General features: G+C 36.4%; 1 protein-coding gene across 4 annotated transcripts in view; it reads right to left on the reverse strand.

The window, feature by feature from the left end:
* The window catches only part of BANP (BTG3 associated nuclear protein), a 142,203-nt gene that overhangs the window by 112,300 nt on the left and 7,699 nt on the right, over positions 1-22,204 (reverse strand). For 2 of the 4 annotated variants that reach the window (XM_054078972.1, XM_054078971.1), the window contains exons 2-4: positions 16,244-16,388; positions 14,701-14,795; positions 13,222-13,421 (exon numbers count right to left, since the gene is read on the reverse strand). The exons of 1 other annotated variant lie outside the window; for it this stretch is intronic. In XM_054078972.1, coding sequence (XP_053934947.1) covers positions 13,222-13,421; positions 14,701-14,795; positions 16,244-16,313 — 365 coding nt within the window. In that variant the 5' untranslated portion in view covers positions 16,314-16,388. Of the gene's footprint in view, positions 1-9,598; positions 9,665-13,221; positions 13,422-14,700; positions 14,796-16,243; positions 16,389-22,204 lie in introns of those variants that run through there. One more of the 4 variants, XM_054078973.1, reaches the window with a different exon arrangement.

Below are 22,204 nucleotides of genomic sequence, written 5' to 3' on the forward strand. Positions count from 1 at the left end.
ATTGACTTATGCATTTCCATTAGGGTATACATGAACAAACCCACAAGCTGGCAAGGCATACATGAAATTACATTAGATTTATGACAAAAAAATAAATAAATTAATGCAGCTCCTTCTCCCAGGAGAGAACAAACTTGCCAACAACCAAACCAGCCACCAGGATAAAGACCTGCAGGACACCTACTTTAGGGCAGAGCACTGGATGGGCACTTGAACAGTTAAAGTTTTAACATCTTTAAACTCTGCACTTGCCAAGTCACAGCCAATCGCCAGAAAAGCAGCAGTTTATCCATCATTTTCAGTAAGAGTTCAGTCATCAAAAATTATCTTTGGATTCTTTGCATCTGGAACATCACACAAGAGCAGACATTATAAAGATAGCACTAATGATTAGGTCCTGTAAAAAAACAAGCTAAAGTACACCAGCCATCACTGTAGTGAGATTCATGGATCTGAGAACTGAGAAAGCTGTAATGAATTTATACTAAAGATAAAGCAGCAGTATCTTTTAATAAATGGTGCATTTAACAGTTTAGGAATATTTAACATCAAGTTTTCAGCTCAAGAGCCAGACACATTCCAAGTTACAAAATACATTTATGTAGAGTTTATTGTACTCAGCCTTACCTACAGAGCGAGCCTCTGAATTGGCTGACAATCAGAAAGACATGAATTACTGGCTTTAAGACTAATTTTATCAATCAGTTCTAAAGGCTGTTAAAATGTGTTGTGGATTATTCTGCTCTGAGAAAAGCTGAACACCTGTACAACCCAGGGTAATCATTCATAAATGACAACAGTTGTTTCCAACTACTTTTTTTTAAAAAAGAGACCTATGAAACATACTTCATAGAATCAGTGAAGTTGAAAAAGATCTCCAAGATCATTAAGTCCAACCATCAGCCCAAAACCACCATGCCTACTAAACTATGTTCCCAAGTGCCACATCTACACAGTTTTTGAACACCTCCAGAGATAATGACTCCAGCACTGCCCTGGGCAGCCTCTTACAGTGCTTCACCACTCTTTCAAGTAAAGAAATTTTTTCTCCTATCCAGTCTAAAGCTCCCCTGGCACAACTTGAGGCCATTTGCTCTTGTCCTAACACTGGTTACCTGGGAGAAGTGACCAGCACCCATCTCACTACAATGGGCAGTTGTAGAGAGTCCCCCCTCAGCCTCATCTTCTCCATGCAAAAACATCCCACGTCCCAACTAGTTCACCAACTAACCAACAGTCGGATAATGCTACAAGTGACTCTTAAAAAGTGAAGCTTGTTACTTCGAGGGTTTTAAAAGACCTGTATGTGTACACGAGCAACTTCATACCCCAGTGTTTGTTCAGGGTTTTGTTTGTTTTTTAGAAAAAGAAAACCCAAACAATTTCTCTTATTTCAAACACAACTGAAACTGCACACACAGTGAAACAGAGTCTCCAAAGAACCTTTCCACTTAAGCAGATAAACAAAACCAGCAAAACCCAGTATACCCTGGCCATGTGCAAGAGATAAAACTAGGACTGAAAAATACTGTAACAGAAATGGCATTAGTTACTAGTCTTCTACTCTGGATTATGACAAGAGGAGGACAGGTCACGACTTATAATTAACAGGTCAATCCAAGCCTCTTTAAAGATAAGTGCACTTGTAAAAACACATCTGCATAGACAACTTCCTTTTCATACAGCAGAGAAAGAAATTTACAGTTGTTACCCTTCTTTGAGCCCTAACTTCCTGAACTACTAGAGAAGCAGTACGACTGCAGCCTTCTGGAGGCTTTATTAACCATGGACTGAGAAAGCCTGATCTGTAAGGACAGTTGTTTTCCATAGCAAAATACGTGGGCTTGACTGATCTTGAACACAGATACTATGAATGAAATTATCTCCTGCAGCCTTAATACTAAAATAGAAATGGCTAATTGCTATGTTTAAAAGACACTGTACAAAAGTGAAGGCTTTGAATCCTTTATTACTGTTAGCTACTTCCAGATTTATTTTCCAAATTTTCTTACAAATTCTACTATTTCCTATCAGCCTAAGTCTGACTTATCTGGCATTAGGAGTTTAGGGGTAAAGGAAAGAGGAATTTAAACTGGCTTTCAAGACACACTGGTCACAGCAACTGAAGTCTTGATTGTCACCAGATAACAAACTGCAAACAAATACAACATTGGGTTTCTGCAAACAGAATTCAAACACACAGCTCTCACAGAGCTGGTTTGTAAGTGATTGCCACCCTGTATTTCTGTTTTTTCTTGCTTTTCATAACTACCCAACCAGACACTTGCCACCACACACACATTTTTATAGAAAGTCCAAGGGTGGTGCTACTCGGAGCTGGTGCTGAATGTTTAATTTCCATAGACTCCAAAGGGATGTTAAAGAAACACCACTCTTCACTTTTTACAAAGAACACAATTTTATAAGTGATTAGGAGCAGATTTCCTGTCTCATACTCCACCCTTCAATATGGAACAAAGAGATTGAACTAAAGATATGCAAAAATGTACAGTTCCACAAAAAGGGAAAATTCTGTTTGGAAAGACATTCAGATTCCAAACTGTGTGTTTTACGTTTGGAAATGTATCAGTTAAATAGCATCTGCTGCCAAATAAAGCAGATGGAAGACTGGCTCTTTGCCGTCTCACCAACCTCGCTGAGACCTTGCTAGATGTTAGGCTGCTTTATCCTTTTGAAGCTCTGAATCCATCCATAGCTCTTTTCCACCTTGCTGAAAAGTAAAATGAGGGCAAAAACACCACAGTTTCTTTCTTTTAGAACTATACTACAATGTGTTGTTTCCCATAAGGACTGAGACCATTTGGTTTTGCAACTTTTAAAAATACTGTTACTGGTGCTTTACTCTGGTGTAAACTGGTATGCAAATTGTTTTGAAACACAAACTTAAATTTCTGTAATTTCCAAAGGAAGATGAAAACTTGCTCCCTTTAATCACAAATTGATTAGCTCCTCTCCTCTTCAGTCAATCATTTTGTCACAGAATTAAATACTGCATCTTATAGGAAAAGTTTTCAGGGAGTGCTCTTACTGCTGGATTTCCAGAGACTGTAACCTTTAAAAATACTTAAATTGTACAAACTGGAATCCAAAAGAATATACAAGGCTTTTCTGCCCCCTTCTGTTTATTATATGCTCAATAAATCGCTTCTTAAAATACATAGTACAAACATGTGCTTCCACAATCTGGTGTACTGCTTCAAATATATTGAGATTTTTAGAGTTCCATCAAAGTATAATCCTAATAATCATTATCATCCTTATTACAACATTCAAGAGGTAAAAACTGTCCACTTCCATTAAATAACAGCAATTTTCTGCAATTGTTGCTGTAGGAAAAAAGAAGAGCATGAGCCACATTAAGGCATTTGTCCCGAACCAAATTTCAAGTCATGCTCCTTTTACATTTATCTCTTGAACACAATAGCTGGCTGTGCTCACGGAACCATGGAATTAAAGTAAATGTTCTGCTCTCCCCACAATTCATCTAATACAACCTTATGGGATTTGGCAAGGGGGTAAGTTAACGTGCATTTTAATACTACTATAATTGGTTTTAAAAATTCTTAGACACTAACTATACTGGTAAACGTCCGCGTAATCTGTGTATATAACTCAAAGCTTTTTTGATCCCCATGTGTGGCTTTCTCTTTCATTCTCAGCGACCCTTACAATTCAAGGAGGTTGATTTCTAAGATGTCTTGCACAAGAGGCAAGTTCTGTGCACATTCAGTTCTCTTGTTTCTTTTGTTATTATTAAGAATGGCAATCTATCATACCACAAGGGACTTCACACAATTGCGTTTCTGTTTTCGTTGCCACAACTTTCACAAAACATTTTTCTTTACAAAGTGAAAATAAAAAGATTCACTAACGTCTCAAACACAGAACAAAGTTCCTGTGTATTATCTAAGCAGGAATAAACAAACTGTTTATCCACATGTGGTTCAGAGCAAGCACAAATAACTTCCGATACTCTAAACCTCCTAATTTAAAGGCTTCCACATTTGTCATGGGCTAAGAGTACCAACCAAGAAAACTTACTGCATAATTACCCGACAAATAGCAAAATATAAGCCTTGTCACACATCTACAAGACTGAAACGCTTGTCTAAATCCTGAAGTTTACTACCTAAGACTTTCTTTTCAGCATATATTGCTGAAAATCTTAGCCAGCATTATATTTAAGAATTCAAAATCTTATCTTTCTGAAAGATCATTTCTAGTGTTCTAAGTGTCACAAGCACATTTTAGACACCACTACAATCAAAAAGATCCAAGCCTCATATTTTGTATCTGTTTCTCAAGCATAAATTATCAACTGCTACTTCCTAGGCTCTCATTTGAATTATTGGACTATTATAAACAATATTTCATCAGAAACCATTAACTTAAGAAAAATTGGACTTGGGAGAATTAATCAACACAGTTCAAACCTTGGTCATTTTGAAAAGATTTATAGATTATAGCTCCATCCTATCCATGCATGATTTATTGAACCGTCTAAAACACAGATGAAATGTTGGTATTGAATTGTTATTTTAATTCCATAACTGACCTTGCACTCTCAACCTAAATGCAATCTGGAAGCTATACATTGTTTCTGAATTTATCAAATCCCAAAAACAAATTACTAAATGCTTGGCTCCTCAATATCTTAGTGCAACAATAATGGAATGCAAAATTCCAATGAGAACACTGCAGTACAAGCTTCTTAAATCCAACATGCCATTTCTCCTTAGTCCTTTGTGAATTTTAACTCACAATAGTGAAACGAGTAAATGTTACATCTTCACAAACTGATGGTTTGTAACAAAAAATGTTCACTTCCTGAAGGTCTGTAACAAAACCTCCAGAGAGACAACCAACACAGCAAGCCTAATTTCAAAATATTTAAGTCTCCAGCATAAATGTCCAAAGGATGAATTACCACTGTTTGTTGCACTGCTGCAGTAGATATTAAACGATACAGCAAATAATGATAAAAATCAGTCAAGAGAGTTCTTAAACTATTTTCAATATAAAGTTGTATTGATCCTAAATATGAGTATAAGGAATCGCAGAAGCCCACTTCATTTGTAGCAGGTGCTTCTACAACAAATGCATGTTTCAATGCAAGTAAAATAAAAATATATAAATTGTTATTCTTACTGCTATATAGGACCAGAATAAATTTCAAGATGTTGAGGTTGACAGGTTCTTGTGACAAATTAGGAGACTTTGGAAAGCACTGTCAAGTTTTTCAGGGAATCAAAAATCAAGTTGGTTTCTTTTTTCATGCTGCAGCCAAAGAAACTAACGCTGTACAGCTCTGGATAATGAAAAAGGGGCTGACATCTAATCAAATAATTCCTTTATTTAATTAGTTCAGTTTCATAAACTGAATTTTTGAATGCAAGACAGAACCATAATTTTCAGATAAACATATCTGGGTTTTTCATCCAGTCACTTGTTTAGTTCAAGCCACAACAATTCTTCCAGACTAAAATCCTGCTGATGAGCTGCTGAGGTTACAAGGTGACAGCAGCTCATTTCCTTCACTTAAAAAAACCATACAAAACTTACTTCAGACACTCAACTTGAAAACCAGAGCGAGTGTGTGTGCGTGTTTATACACGAATGCATATGTAGACATCCTTTATCACCTGCTTTGCAGTAGGCTTTTTAAAATAACAATGGGAGATAGAAGAATTGAAAGAAGGCCCCAAAAGACAGGAAAAGTAACAGCACTGTGGGACCAATCAATGCAATTATGCATGGCATTTCAAATTCCAACTAAGTGAGTCAAACCTCCATTTTATCAGAATTTTTTTAATCAAAACATCAATATTTTGCTTCTACTTATGTGCATAAAAAACTTCAGATTCTAAATAAATTTTTAAAATTCATAAAAAGGGGTAAAATCCTCCAAAGTCCTGAATTTTTAATAATGATTTTTACATTTTGTTAATTTTGACTTTGTTCCCTAACTGTAAGTGTACCTGAAATGAACATGGCGAAAACAGATCACAGATAATTGTGCCATTTTCTTTCAGTGCCTTCCATGCCCAGACATAAACAGACTGGACTTGCATGAAAGAGCTATTCACACAGGGCAGCACAATCACCCTCAATTCTTCACAAAACAAACTCATTAGTTTTAAACAGAATTCTTATTGGCTGAAGCAACAGACATGACACTTGAGCTGGTAATTTAAAATAAATGTTTGCACACAGCACCATTGACTGATGACAGAAAGTGTCAGGGAAAGGCTGGTAATTTATTGATACCACAGGGTCCAGTCCAAAACAATGACAAAAGTTCATCTGTGTTTTTGTCAGCCACTCCCAGCCTTAAAGGTTTGCACTGAAGGCTCTGCTGAATGAGGCTCTAACTACTGTAAGATAAATAAACCTGGCTTGCTTATAGAAAGTGACCAGAATTTCTGAAAACCTGATGAACTCCAAAGCTTCTCCAAATAAAATCTTTCTAATACCTTCCAATTAACACTCCAAATCACTGACAGTATTTTCAAGACATCATCTGTAACACTCCACTCCCTCTTACCTCCTAAAACATGGCTTAATTTTACATCTTTCAAGGAGCTGCCTAGAGGATTGATTTTGCTTCCAGAGAAATATTTTTTCAGGCCTAGAGTTCAGTGCTCACAGCAGGCAGAGTAACGTACCTGCAACCTGAAAATAAACTATGTACCATACATCTTCCAGGACACTATGTTTCTCAATACGTGCTTTGTCTCAAACTGGCCACTGGGGGGAAAAAAAAATCAGGGTCTTCAGACCTGACGATGGTGGGTGTCCAGGAAGGGACAATTAGTTCTTAACTTCAATTAAAAGCATTAACAACTGCCACTATTTACTGAAGAACTACTATTCTTTTTAAAAGCCTAGATTAGAATAGTAGAATGGTTTATTATAATCTATAAAAATTGTTAAGATAACAATGCAACAAAAATATGCTCCACACCTGATAACATTTAATTAGGTTGGCCAAGGGTTTTGTAACTCTTAGAAAAAATGTAATAAAAAAATTGATTCTAGCTATTTTGTTTTTTATACCAATACCTTGATTATATTCCTTTAGTTTGTTTGGGTTTTTGCATGAGCAACAATAGTTTTCCTAGCTTGAGAAGATCTGTCATCTTACAGTTCTTTTCACCTCCTTTGCCTTACTTTACAACTTCATTTAACATCACCTCAGTTTTCAATTTTGCATTATTTGCCTACAAAACCACTTGTAAACACAGAAACAATCACACACCAGAAAAAAAGATCTGGAACTTGGGAAATCTGGAGCCTAAAGTGTTGCCAACTGGCACAGCACAGAGTAGATGAACAAATCCTGTTTGTCAAAGCCTATTAAATCCTGTTGAATAAACTTAATGGTAAAACAAACATATTAATGATCTACACCTACAAAAGTAAAGCAAGTTCATACATCCCATCTGGTACACAACTGCATGAAGCCTTCTCTTCTGCACATAAACCCACTTGGTTTGTATCTCAAGACAAAACAAGACAAATGCTGTTTTCTAAAACCAGCTGAATGAACTTACCCACACTGCAAGTAACTCCAGACGAGACTTTCTGAACCAGCTCCACTTTAACAAGCTGATGTCTAACCCTCTAACAAATCTTGTTCAAGAACACCATAACAGGTCTTCGCACAATAACGAAGGGCATTAAACTCTACGATTTCATTAACTCTGCAGCCTCCACTAAAGACAAAAAATGAAATTCTATCTCTACACTTAACAATCAGTACCTTTAGTCAATAAGCCATAAATGTTTATAGTGAAGAAACTGTGGTCTATTTCAACTTTTCTGTGATGAAGGCTCAAGTAAAATATCTGAATAAAAGAAAAACTCCATTTACCTACTAATTTCCATATTCCACCACAAGCACTTTTCTTACTACATATGAAAAAAATAATCTATTTTAAATTTAAATCCTCTCCCAAATTAATTCATATTTAAAACTGCTCTCAATTACATCTGTTTTCCCAACAAAAATTTCCAAAATAACAGAATTGTTCAAAGTAGCGTTTGCAGAAAACACCCATAAAAAACACATGACTGAGTGTTCTGTGAAACCAAAACAAATTCCTATGTTATCTGAAGCAATCAACCTTAACCATTTATACTTGGATTTACCCACTCAGAAAAATGATTAATGGAAAGACATTTACAAAAATAACACTGTTTCTGAACTAAAATCTTTCAGAAGAAATATATTTTTTAAGACAAAGATAAAATATTTTAGTCGCACTGTCACACTATGTGTTCATCATTTTATGAATCTCAAGACCTGGGCACAAGCTAAATTTCAAACTTATCATTCGAGTCTGCCACACTGACAGGCCATCAGGCATTGTACCAATTCTCCTGTCCAAGAAGCTTTCAACAGCTACTGGAATTTTTTACCAGCATGGTACCTCATAAAGAAAAGAAATTAGAGGTTTTTAATAGCCATACTGCCAGGAAATGTTGCAGACAGCAGAAAAGAGACAATCAATTCCTGGATGGAAAAGCAGGGCTGTACTACTGCTACACAAAGCCGGACAAAGCTCAGAACACCAAGACAATATACATACTCCCATTACTAAATTATTACATTATTTTGCTACTATTCTTGGCTCTTTTCAAGTTCCATATAGTTCTACATAACTCTGTGCCATCTAAGGATTTTTGCCCTCTGTTCCACTAGTTCTGAAACCTTCTGACAGACTTTCTTCAAGGAAAACAAAAAAAAACAACTAACACTTCAAAGGTAAATCTGATGACTACGTATTTTTAAGCAGCAGCCACTAAACATTGAGAAAGTACGTTTTAACACTGAGGGGTCTTTTGCCCCTAAGAGAAAATGAGGTTTAACAATGTTAATGAGTTTGTTAACAATTTAACAAACAGCTCATTGTTAAATACTTTCCAGTCTATGAATAAATCTGGCAAAAAAAAAAAAAGAGGTCTGAGAGATTTAAAAAACCTGTTAAAAACTGTGGCTGGGGTAAAGACAAGCCCAAAGGCTACACCCCACAGCGACTATGTCTGACAGTCACATTGGCTACTGTCAGAAGAAAACCTTGGAATATTTCAAAATCCCAAAGCAGGGAGCATCATGGACCACAGAGGAAACACAAGGCTTGTTCAACGAAAAGGTAGAGAACAGGACAAAAACCTACAGGAAACTGCTTGTTTGGTTCTGCTTTTCATGTGATGATTTATTGAAATAAAACAGCTAGGAGTCTTTCAATTTGTTTAAGGCCTATTGCTGTTCCTGCAAAACAGTTTACATCTTACAAACTCAGAATTCCTTCCTTTCAAAAGAAGTTTTCTCCTGTGACCTTTTGCTTTAGCTTACACTTCTTACTTGGAGATGTAGAAGTTAATCTATTGTTCCTCTGTATCTCAACTGTTCATACAAGTTACACACCGCACATCACTACGTACCCTTTATTTTCTCCCTTATCTGTGCTGCAGTTAGCTAGTATATAATGAACTACTACAACAGTGCATAAGAGTAAACAATAAGAACAGAAGAACTGAGAACACAATCCAGCTTTCATGAAGTCGTACTTACACAAAATATCAAGAGTGGTAGACAGTGCTGTAATTTCTGAATTCAACATTTTGTAGTCTTCCAAAAAACATCAGCAAACCTTCAAAAATCACATAGTCAGAAAAGGATGTTGGAAGATTTCCACACATTATTCCTCGTGTGTTTCATACAGACACAGAAAGCAGAAGTATACTCTGAAATCCTGTGCATTTCTGTCCTCAAGCTAATAACATGGAGTGATTCCTGATTTATTGCAAGTCTCCTTGAAAACTTCTGCTTCATTTCCACAATAAGAATTTTTTAAACTTGGAAACAACAGTTTGGCTTAAAAAAGGCACAAGTTATCCCAATAAATCAATGTGATAAGTTTACTAGAAAGACAACTTGTCACTGAATGTAAATCTGACAACTGTTGCAAAGCGAGACTCCTGCCTCCCCAATGCAGCTCTATGGACACATTACTTATACTTTATTGCTCTATCTTATAGCGTAGAGTGCTGCACACAGCATAAAATTCCAGTTCATAGTCAAGGCTGACCACGGTGCATAGCTGTGAAGTCACCTGGTGCACTGCAACTACAAAATTCCACGACAAGATGGCACAGAAGAAAGCTCCTCTGTCCAAGACGCCCTTGCTTTCCTCACATGATGACCTAAGCATATTTCAAACTGACAGGTCTTCAGAAATTAACGTTAGAAGCACAAATAGCACAAAGCAAACTGTGTGGATTTATCATGCATAGTATATATCCTTTACTGTGTGCACTGCTGTAAAACAAATTTTGTTCATATTAAATCTGCACCAAACTTGCCCAGGGAACTAAATCAGCAGAAAAACTGCAAACAGAATTCATTCTAGAGTGGAAGAGTAAGGATCACAAACTCTATGGCATTTATCAGAAAAAGAATGAGAGTCTGCTCCCCCGGCAACATAGCACCACCTGGTTGATGTGCTTTTGCCAACTATGTTTTGTTTGAGTGGCAAACCTGGTATTATTGCAGTGGCAGAAAGAGAAGACCGCGGAATCTCTTTCAGATGCAGAATCTGAAAAATCACTGTCCAAAATGCCAACTCTTGGCAGCTCTCCACTGCCATCTGCAATGTAAGGGGAACAGGGAACAATGCAGAGAGTTAATACAACAGAAGGGTCCATGCAGGTTTTAACTGGAAATAATCAACAAGCGATAAAGCTTTTAATGAATGAGAGACTGGGAATTCAGTGAAATAATTCTGTCGCTGTGAAATTGAAGTGTTAACTAATGCCAAGTTAAACACATACACCCTGAACTGTTTTCTTTTGAGTTCTACAGGCCACAGACTGCTAACAGAACAAAAAAACTCTCAGTGCTTATTGGCAAGATGCATTTGATAATGTGCAACTTCATACCAACACTAACAATTATTTGGGGCAGAAAATCTTACAGTCTTCAAGACTACTATCTAAATTATATGCAGACTAAATGAGAAGATGTCATCATGACTATGTACACCTAAAACAAAAGATTAAACACCAAGCTCACCATTAACCCACACGACGGACTTCCAATAGTTACAGAGATTAAAAAAAAAAAACACCTCGGGTCTGACAAATGCCATAAGAAAATCAAAATAGCACAATTTACAGAGGAAAGCATTCAGGGAACATAAATTAATAGATTCCCAAAGGAGCCATGTGCTTCTGAAAATGTTTTTGATGTTTTTTGCGCACAAACCACAGTGAGAAGCTCAGGTTATGCACAAGACCCTGAAGACCTTTAATATAATGACTAAAAAGTTATTAACAGATTAAAAAAATGTTCTTTGGGAAACAATTATTGTTAAAAGAGTATTTAGTGAAAATGTTCATGTAGTGTTCTAGTAACTTGCTCTATGATCCAGATAGTTATTTCATCTACTTGTATTTCTTTTGACATAGAACTTAGCCATAATTGACCTCTTCAGTGTACAACTGGGAAGCCTTCAAAAACAGAGATAAATGTAGACACAGCACCTATGTTAAAGTAAAATTAAAAGGTAAAAGGGAAAAGGAGGACGTCCAATGGTTAGGATGTTCATCAACAGCAGAGGAACAAAGATCAATAAAAGAATTCTGAACTGGGGCGCAAACATGGTATTTGGACATCTAAAAAGGAAAGCTCTTTTGAGGACATCACCTGCTCCCAACTGGAGAGGTGACCGTTACAGGACAAGGAGCAGAGTACTCAAATCTATGCTGAAAATAAAAAGGAAATTCGAGGCTTTACAAACAGAGATCAAGAAACATATTAAATTCTGTATAATTTTTATTTACAGATAAGATAACTTTTAAAAAGATTAGACTACGCTCATCAGAAGTAACCAGGCTCAGTGAACATTTCTGAGGTAACAGTCTGCAACAGGCACAGTTAAGAGTGAGCAGAGTGCATCCCTCTTACACAAAATCTTCTATTCCAAACATTTAGGGTAGAAAGGCTATACTCCATCTCCTCTTTCATAAATGCATGAACTGAAAGATATCATAATAAAATGTGATTATGACCTTGAGATACTTTTTTTTTTTTTTTAACTGAAAATACCTATTATAAAAACAACAATATTCAAAGTAAAAGAAAAAAAATACAGGGACCAAGTAGTGCCCTAGCGGGAAAAGGGTAATGTTTGTGGTGGGTTTGGGTTTTTTTCCTTACCTCACATGGATGAGTACCACAACATAAAGCAAAGGACTGTTTTTTTCTCAAGTAGCACACCTGAAACACTGCACTGAGAACAGCATACCAAACATATATTCAAAAGAGATGTCAGATATTGACAAACCTCAAAGAGAATGATGAAAAACTGAGAAGATGGGGGAAAAAAAGGTGATAAAAGATGAATTAAGTAGCATAGCTTGGCTAGAATGGTATGATGTGAAAGTTGCCTATACATTTCTGTAGTGGAGAAAAGAAATTTATTTAGAGAAGTTTTTTCTAGCTATAAAAATATGAATTACGAGGGAAAAGTTGTTAGACAAATAAGTCTTTTAATAAACATATTTCTCTGGCTGGAATCATCTCCATGCTAAAATGACAGGCACATCAAGACTTAGATAAATTTAAAACCATATTAGGCAACTCATACACGAAGGTACTGCAAGTAAAACCTGCTCTTTCATCAAAGTGGTCTAAATTACTTAACAGATTTTCCATCTCCAAATTCTAACCCTCAAATAAGCACAGATATTATTCTAGCAAGAACGTTCAGAAAACAAGTACATAAAGCAAACTCCATTGTATTTCTGATGAATAAAAGCAAAATCAGAAGTAATTAGAATGATGACCAACTCATTAATTCAAAACAGCCACATAAATAAAGGTAAAGGAAGTCTAAAGAACTGTCTAAAATAGCTGACGTGACTTTTCCAGAGGACGGATGATTTGGTCTGGTTTAACTCAAAATGAAATGTGGAAATAGTTGCAAGCCGTCCACGGACCAGTGTCTCATTCTAACTTTAAGTAACATCATGAAATTGGTACAAAAATTACCTTCAAGATAAATTAATTCTACATTCATAAACGGCATACCAAGCTTCTGACAGCTCTACAGAAAGCTGCAAAGCTTGATGCCAAATAAATGGATTTACGTTATTTTAGAAAGCACACCGATGAAAAATCTGTTCTTTTCTTACCATCGCACTTTATTGCATGTCTGTGTAGCGCCAAGAGGAGAACCTGCCACCATAGGGACTTGGATGGGGCTATGCTGTTTGTTCATGACAAGATCCAACTTCTCTTCCAATGATTTACAGGTAGCCTCTAGAGCCAGCAATTTTGCCTCAATGCTATCCAACCGCAGGCATATTGTCTGATTAATGGAATACAGGAATGACTAGAAAGGGAAGAACGAAAAAGAAACTAATTTTAAAGACTTACACATTTATCTTCAGCAGCACATGCATAAGGAAGCTCCAGATAAACGTGACTGGAAAACAATTCTAAAGGAATTAGCAATGTGCCTAGTGACAAAATTCAGCCACGTACAAAACTGATGACATTCAGGAGCATTTTAGCATTCTCAAGTTCTTCCAGATCTTTATTTAGAGGCCAAAAGCATCCAAGCCAAACACATTTTCACCTAAGCACTTTGTTAGTATGATTTCATACACCACAAAGTCATTTAAAACAACATGCCAAAGCCTTTCATTCAATACATGTAAAAACAAAAGGATTATAAATCTATGAACGCATTGTCCTGGATGAAGTTAAATAAGAATTTTTCCTGCCCCAGCAGATAAATTTGGGTGATTACAGTGGAAATTACATCAACACAAAATAACCTCAGAGACAATTAATGCTGCTCACTTCAGTTTTCTCCTGAACAGCAAACCAAGAAAAGCAAATAAATAAAATCTGTTTTCCTAAGCAATTTTATTCAAAAGAAAGCATAGTCAACTTGCTTTCTCTTGGGGATAACAGGCCACTAAAGGGTAATGTTACACACATTCTCCTTTGCAAACAGCAACGATGCCATCTTGTGGCTCTCTATTACAACTAACACACCAGATTCAAGCTGGTTTACAGTGCTGCCCCCTCGGTACTTTCAATAGAGATCTTCAGTTTCTATGACTATTTCAAAAATACGACCTATTTAACGGATGTGCCAGTAAAATACTACTCAAAGTTATGCTCCAAGACAAAATCATTATCTGAAGCACATTACTGAGAACAGCAGGGGAAGTTCTGCAAGTATAGAAACCTGAGACTGAACAAACACTGCTCAACTAGTAGTAGAATGTGTTAACTTAAAATAGTAATTTTAAATATGCTGGAATTATCTACAAATTTGAATACAAATATATGATCAAGTTTATCTTTTAGGTCAACTTTATTCACTTTATCAAAAAATGCACTGATAGTGATGTATGAGTTACTGGAATTAATTCTGATGGCATTTTACATTCTACTGATTTTGCACTGGAAGATTACAGAATCATGTAGACTTTAAAATTAATGCACAAAAATGAACTAATATTTACAAGAAGGCTGTAAGTAATTCCAGTATCATGTATAAACAGTTTATTTTACATCCTTTTATTTTAATATATTTCCCCAAGAAAGCGAACTTAATTGGTATTATGAATAAAAACAGAAAAAGTCTTTATCGTAACCTTAATAGAGGGATCCTGGCAGTTAATTTCTATGCGCTGACGTTTCAGAGTAGGCTCTACATCATCATCTGTCACTTCATGGTTCTCCAACACAACTGTTAAGAAAAATAAGCATGGCCATAGTTTATAATACAAGAGGACAAGGCTCAAATTAAAAATATATTAAATGGATAAAGAAAAAAAATACCAAAGGCATTTAATTAACATTTTACTTATTCTTTCACACTTAGTTGGGTTTTCTCTTGAATATATGACAATGGTTTACTGTTTCTCAAAACATAAGAAACCAAATCTAAGACTTCATTTCAAATGCAGTGAGGATGCAACACTCAAGCATTCCTTTGGATTTTTTTCTTTAGGAACTTAGCGCGAGGTAGCAGTGTTGCTGCATGAGCTGTTCTGCTTTGACAGATTCTATAAGCTTTTGAGCCCTCACGTTTATACAAAACCAAAAGAAGCACTAATGAAGTACCGTACAAAGACAGGATTAAATCCAATACTCAGTCTAGTAGTGGGTTATTTTTCCCTGTTACAGATGAACAAAAATCCTGCAAGCTTTCCAAAATAAATACTTACATCTGCAAACCAGTATGTTCTAACAACCTTCCATCTAAAGGTAAACGTTTTGAAGAAAACAGTAACAAAAAAAGAACTGAATTTAGAACAGGAAGGCCTGGCTGGTAAAATCAAGAGGAAGAGTCCTCAGCAGCCTGGTGGTCTGAGCATCACCTGAGGTGGGACCAGGCTCGAGTTTCTTTACCAAACTGGGCAATGGAAAACTTGTTTGAGGTTGGCCATACCATAGGTAATAATCCTAAACACCAAGTTACCAGCTAAGCTGGGACAAGCAGATCCCAGCTTTTCCTCCAACTCTTCGGGAACATTTCTGAAGTAACTTTTTTGCTCTGCATCAAAAAAGAATTTTTTTGATACATGTTTCTATTTTCCATAACTGTAGTTACTGTTCTGACATGTAGCATCAGGGTAGGATCAATGTCTATAGTAGAACAACACATTTTCACTTAGTAGGCCAAATTCTAAGCAAGGGATATAGCAATACTTGCTTTCATAAGTGGTTTTCAATTTTACTGTCATTTGGTTATACACACAAACAATTTTAATAATGTATGAAATAAACTATTTTACAATTTAGACAACAATCCATAATAGATGGGTGACTGTTCTCATTTGAAGGAAAGCCTAAAATATATACTTTGTCTGGAGAAAAACAAAAAATCGCAGGAGGCCATATTTCATTCCAAGTTTTTGGCACTAGTCAACCTCTGCGCAAAAAAAAAGCCCCAGGTAATAAAGGCTTTAAAAGAAAAAATAAAATAAAAAAAAAAAACTGACCTAAAAGGTATTGAATACAAGTTGAGTTATTGAAAATTTGGTATGTAGTCTTAACAAGTGCCTCTCAGAATAAAAAAACCTGCAGCATCGCTTTTTATTTTTAAGAAAAGCTCAGGAGCGATTTCCAGCTTGTTAATGGGCAAGACTATAAATGACCTTTACCATGCTATCCCTACCATCTCCACTGTACCTGGGTTATCTGAAGTCAAGTCTTCAACAGCAATCTGAACAACATCTGCCAGATCCTGTTCTGACATCATTCAGAACCAAGCAGCAATATCCAGTCAAACACCACTGCAGGCCCGCAAATAAGTAATTTTACAAGTCATGCAATCCTGAAAAACAGCAGCAAGAAGAGTGTTAATACATATATACATGATACCAGTACTGCAATTATTTGTTCATTCTTCCTCTATAAAAGGAGATGCAATTCCTAACAGAAATGACCAACCTACAAAGTGACTATTCAGTGCTATCTATCTAGATATGTACTCTATCTGGTAGCATCTTCAAAGAGCCAAGGACTGAACTACCTGCACCACCCTATGAGTGATCTTTCTATACTAGGACTGAGACAAGAGCGCACACTTTCCTTGCTGATCCATCTTTCTGCATTTTTCCAGTGGATAAAGAGAACATTTAGCTTCAGAGATTTGGCAGCTCACCAGTATAAAATAAAATGTTTTCTTTGAAATTGATTGTTTTTCTTTTAAAAGTTTTAAGAGCATACAAGACCATTACTGAATTGCAGTCTTAATTTACAAATTATTACTTATCTCTTGGAAGTGAGCATATTTTAGTACTTAGTCTTAATGTCACAAATGCACATAAAGCTCCCAAGCCATATTAAATCAGCAATTACTGCATCCTGTACAGAATTATATGCACATAAGATTCTTATATGTATGAATTCAACAGGCCTCTAAAATGTCCATAAACATTCTGTGAGAACACGGACTCTCGCAGCTACAGCGAGACTTGAAGCAAAACCTGACTTTTGTTCTTGGCTATTCAACTTGCCTGTTTTTTCTCCACCAATTCTTACAAAACTATTTTCAGAATATGGTCTTGATTTTAAAGCCAAAATATTTCTCAGCCCTGCCCCCTTGGAATTTTCTATCAAGTTTACTTCTTTGAGTTTTAAGAGAAACCTTCAGCCCCTAAAATTGAATTAAAACCACTGGAACCATTCATGTCTGTGCTTTCTCACAGTTTACAAAAGGACGGACAAAGAACATCAAGAGACCACATCATTTTTCCCTTTTTAACCCCAAGCAAAAAATACTAGAAATGATTTGACGTTTATCAATAGAAATGATAACTCATCCCTTAAAACTGACACTGAATCAAATCCAACTGTGCATAAAGATTTTCTGCCTTCCCTCTTCCTCTTGAGCACAGGAAAGCCATTAAACCAGGCAGGTGGAATAGAAATTTTTTAAGAGAGTGACAAGACCTACAGAGAATTTTGAGACCAGCCTGAGCAACTGCTGTTCGCTGTGAAAGCCCATCTCAAAAGGACTCCCCACATCTCAGAACTGTTTACTCAAAAAAGCAGCACTGCCAATACTGAGTCAGTTGAAATTCTGATGATGGTGAAAGACTGTTGGGACAGCACAGACTGTGGCAGTACGCCCGCAAAACCTGGCAATACATTAGTGCATATGGATGCCATTTTGGCAAATCAGATTTGCCATTTCTGAGAAATCCTGCTAACCAGCCAGGCTCAGCATAATAAAACAGCTGTGCTGTACGGTTTCATAATGTCGAATACTGCTAGTAACATTAAGAACCCTGCTCTCAACTCAAAGGAACGCATCCGCCAACTCGAAACACAGAAAAAGGACAAACTAGAACAAACCCCAATATTTAAATCTTCATCTATTCACAAAATACAAGGTTCTGCCGATACTTCATGTGTTGCATTTAAACCAGTTGTAGCTACAGACACATCAATATTTTATAAAACATTCCAAAGAATTTTGTTTAAATCCACTTTAATAGTTCATGTGATACACATATCTAGCATTCTAAAATTCATGATTAAAAAATCACAGAAACTAATTAAACCTTTAACACAAACAAAAAATTTCACAGTTCTGACATCTGTACTCCACCTCTTGTGGGTCACAGTCTGAAAGAATTCAACCTCACATCAGAAAAGCAGTACCATAATATTCTGTCACAGAGCCTCAAAACAAGGGCGTAACAACCCAGCTCTGACTGGCAGAACAGCTACCACACATACACAGCAATGGGGCTTCCTAACATTAATATTTATTTCCATTTAAACACACTTTATTACAATTTCAGTAACTTATACACAGCTCACAGGGAATTAGCCAACATCCTGATGGAACACACTTTTGCCTTCTCAACAGGCAAAGTGTGCTTCTCCTGTCACCAGTCGCAGTGACCTCCGGTATCAAAATATAGTGGGAAAACAAATAAATTTATTAACACTCGAGGTGTATACTCAGAAAGTAGTGCCCAAGTAACCTACACAGCAGGTATCACAACTTGATAAAATGCCCATCTCCCAAATTCAGAATTTCAATTTATAATAGGAAATTTTAGCAGTGATCTAACCTTGCTCACAGAACCAAGGGTAAAAGCCCGATAAAATTTAACAGGGTTAGAGTTAGATTAGTTTATCAGCTTTAAAAAGACTCAGTCAACAAATTCAGAGCAACTTTGCCAATACAGTTTCCATGTATTTCACTCAGTGAAGTATTTACTAGCATTTCCTCACATAAGAGACACTTCTTCGCTTGAAATTTGCTGTGTTTCCAGCCTTCTTTTTTCTCCTTTCTTTCTGCTGGCTGATATCCTAGCCCTCATTAATTCTAAATTAAGTATGTGTGCATTGGCATTAAGAAGCTAATGCTGAAATATTACCTGGAACAAATATTAAGCTATAATAAAGAAATATTAACAGAAAGCCAGGAAGCAGAGCCTGTGTCTACAACAAACATGAAATGTGCCCACTTTTTGTCTCCCAACCAGCATGTGGAAGTTGGATCAACAGAGCAGTATTTCATAGTCAATTTGCCATTATCTGGAGAAGGAGTATGGGAAGGCAGCTCATTCCAGACAATGGAAAACATCTCATTAACACACAGACTACAGGAGGTCTAGGCCAGCCAAACTCAAACTGACTCCAGCTGAGCTATTTAGGGGGATCTACATCGCACTCATCACTTCTCCCGGATAGCTTTTTTGGGGTTGGAAGAGATAGTTTCAGTGCAGAAACTGAAAAACAGGTCACAGGGCATATCAGAGGGACTTCTCCCACCTGCATTCCCACTTCAGGCCTGGGTCTTTAGACCTCTTGCATCACAGAGCCAGTTCACTGACCAGCTTTTAGTGACCACTCTTTCGCCACCCCAGACCAGACACTACTTCAATAATCCTTGTCCAACAAACCCACCAGAAACCTATTCCTGTTCTACAAAGCAGTACAAACTGAAAATTGTCTCACATCTTAACCATAGTGAATAATGAAAGTAATCACACAGCAAACATGTGGCATTAGTTCCTTCTTGCCTCCCAAAGGAGAAATATTTTCTTAAACTTTGAGAAAACAGTCCTAACATTCCAAGACAGAACAAGCATCAATATGGAGCAACAGAACTAAATCTTCTAGTAATAAATAAAGTCTATTTCATCACCCATCAAAACTTAAAACTATTGATTTATGTAGGATGAGTTGAAAGTGAAGACAAACACTCCTCCCTGTTCTTGGCTTTTCATATTCAGAAACAAACCCAAAAAGGGGAGCAAAAAGCCTGCCATGTTCCTATGACCACTTGCTAGGAGGCGGCTAAGGTACTGAAACACTCAGAAAAACTAACCAGGGACAACTAAAGGTATAGATTTAAAGCAGATTAGATAAAGTGCACTAAATATCTCTGCCAATACTCTTACTTAGAATTTATATACTTAACACAGAATTAAAGTAGCCTTTGTTTAATTAAATAAATTCATATTTGTAAACAACTAAATTAAATTAACCTGAATTCCGATTAGTTTTTCCACACACAAGTTTAATGCAATTTAATTAATCTATTTTAAAATATTAATTCAGAATAATTCTTCTGAGCAATCCCTTGTAAACAAACCTATTTACTGAAATATTTGATGGCTTTACAAAGTCACAGGGCATCATTCCAAGGTGTATAATCAGAAACATCCAATGCCTTGTTAACATACAAAAACAAGCACAAAACACAAATATTCTCTCATACTAATTAGTGAGGGTAAACACTAATATTAACAAAAAAAAAATACATTTTCCAAAGCTTTAGTCTACTTAGAACATTTAATTGAACATCTGATTTTAAACAACTAACCACTACCCTGGCTACCATTTTTCAGCACTATTGATAAATGGCAAAACTTCTCTCATATTTCAATTTGCACTATGACAAAACTTTACTTCCAACTGTATGAAAAAAAGCTGCAGGATGCCATTTTACTTTGCCCAAGCCAAAAGCCCCAAATGTTTTTTATTTTATTCACTTTCCCTTTAAATCAGTTAAGGACAATATTCAATTACATCATTTCAGTTACAAATATATACTCTTCATTACACAAGCACTGTTAGCCAATCAGCCCATTTCTCTGAGCCTAACATTTACCAGGAATGGCACAAACAAAGGTCTTTATCTTGAAAAGAGCTCCAATTTGCTGACACATAAGTTTTCCAAAACAGCAAACCCCCTAGAATACAAAGGCAAATCTAATGATAAGAATATATTTTACACATCCACACAAGCGTATTAATCCTCTGTGAGGACAACATTGTGCAGAAGTAAAATCACCTTACATTGTAAAGGGATTATAGCATAAAGATCATCTTCCCTCAGACAGTGAAGATCCAGAGGGGGCATAATGCTCATTAACTCTACTGCTTTAGTGAAGTCAGTTCAACTTCCCCAAGCTCTTTTTCCTTCGAGAAAACCATTTAGAAGGACCACTGAGTATTAAGCCTCTGTGCAAAGAATAAGCCACACCAAGAATGCCTTTGTGCCATTCAGTTTAATTCACTATGGAAGCAAATTAAGCAAAACCAGCAAGAAGGCACTCCATGTACAAAAAATTATGCAAATGATAGACTTCATGAATAACAACCAGTATGTTCAGGTTATAACCTGGGCTGAGCTGGCAACAGATCTCCTGCACTGAGAAGTCTGTCATGCCTCCACAGAAAATCTCGAGTCCCACAGAAAGAACCAGGACAGGTTCATGCAATTTGATACATTAAGTTATTCACAGCTATTGTAAGGTTCAGAACCCAACAATGTTCTTCTAGTCTTGCTCTGTGACTTGCAACATTTTTATAATCCCCAAGCCTGGCTTTTTCACTTTAGTTGGCAGCTGGAACAGAATCTTTCTATACTAATTAATAACTCCTCAGCAAGCCACATCAATGTAAATGTTCATGCATTGTAACAGATGTGGGATAATGTAATAAAAAGCAAGAATTTAATAGCATGCAGGGTTAAATTTACTGTAAATACAAAAGCTACCAGCCTCTCTTATGCCTCAACTCTCTGAACCTGCAGTCTGTCAGAACATGAAGTTGGAAATTATTTTCAGGGAGAGGACTGGGGGGGGGGGGGGGGAAGTGCAGAATTTACACTTTTTTATTACTACTAAAAACTATAAAGATGACTTATCTTTATCAGCATCTGTTTAGTTTCCATCACTATTCTTAATCCACCTTGAAAGGCAAGTACACAACCACTTCAGCCTAACAATTTAAAAAAAATAGTGTAACTATATACAGGCGTCTTTGGTTCAGCCAAAAATCAGGGGGAAAAAAAGTCTATCCTCCCAAAACACGACAGAAACATTCCTTATCTGTGAAAGCATGGACATCAGCAATAACATTCTGGAGATAGATGTATAAAATAAATATCACTCACAGAGATGCTACGCTGATGGGCTCCAGTATATGTTCTTAAAATACAGACAGCAACAGAAAAAAAGGAAACAGCTGCTCCAAGAATAAAGGATCTTGAAATTTCTTTGGAGTACAAAATCTTGCAGGGAGGCAGAAATTCTCAAATATTATGAAAGCTCAAATTATTATTATTGTTTCATCGTTTTCCTTCTAGAGCCATTCCTCCCTCTTTTTTTTCATTCC

The sequence above is a fragment of the Cuculus canorus genome, chromosome 13, assembly GCF_017976375.1.
Source record: "Cuculus canorus isolate bCucCan1 chromosome 13, bCucCan1.pri, whole genome shotgun sequence".
In the NCBI taxonomy this organism is placed as follows: domain Eukaryota; kingdom Metazoa; phylum Chordata; class Aves; order Cuculiformes; family Cuculidae; genus Cuculus; species Cuculus canorus.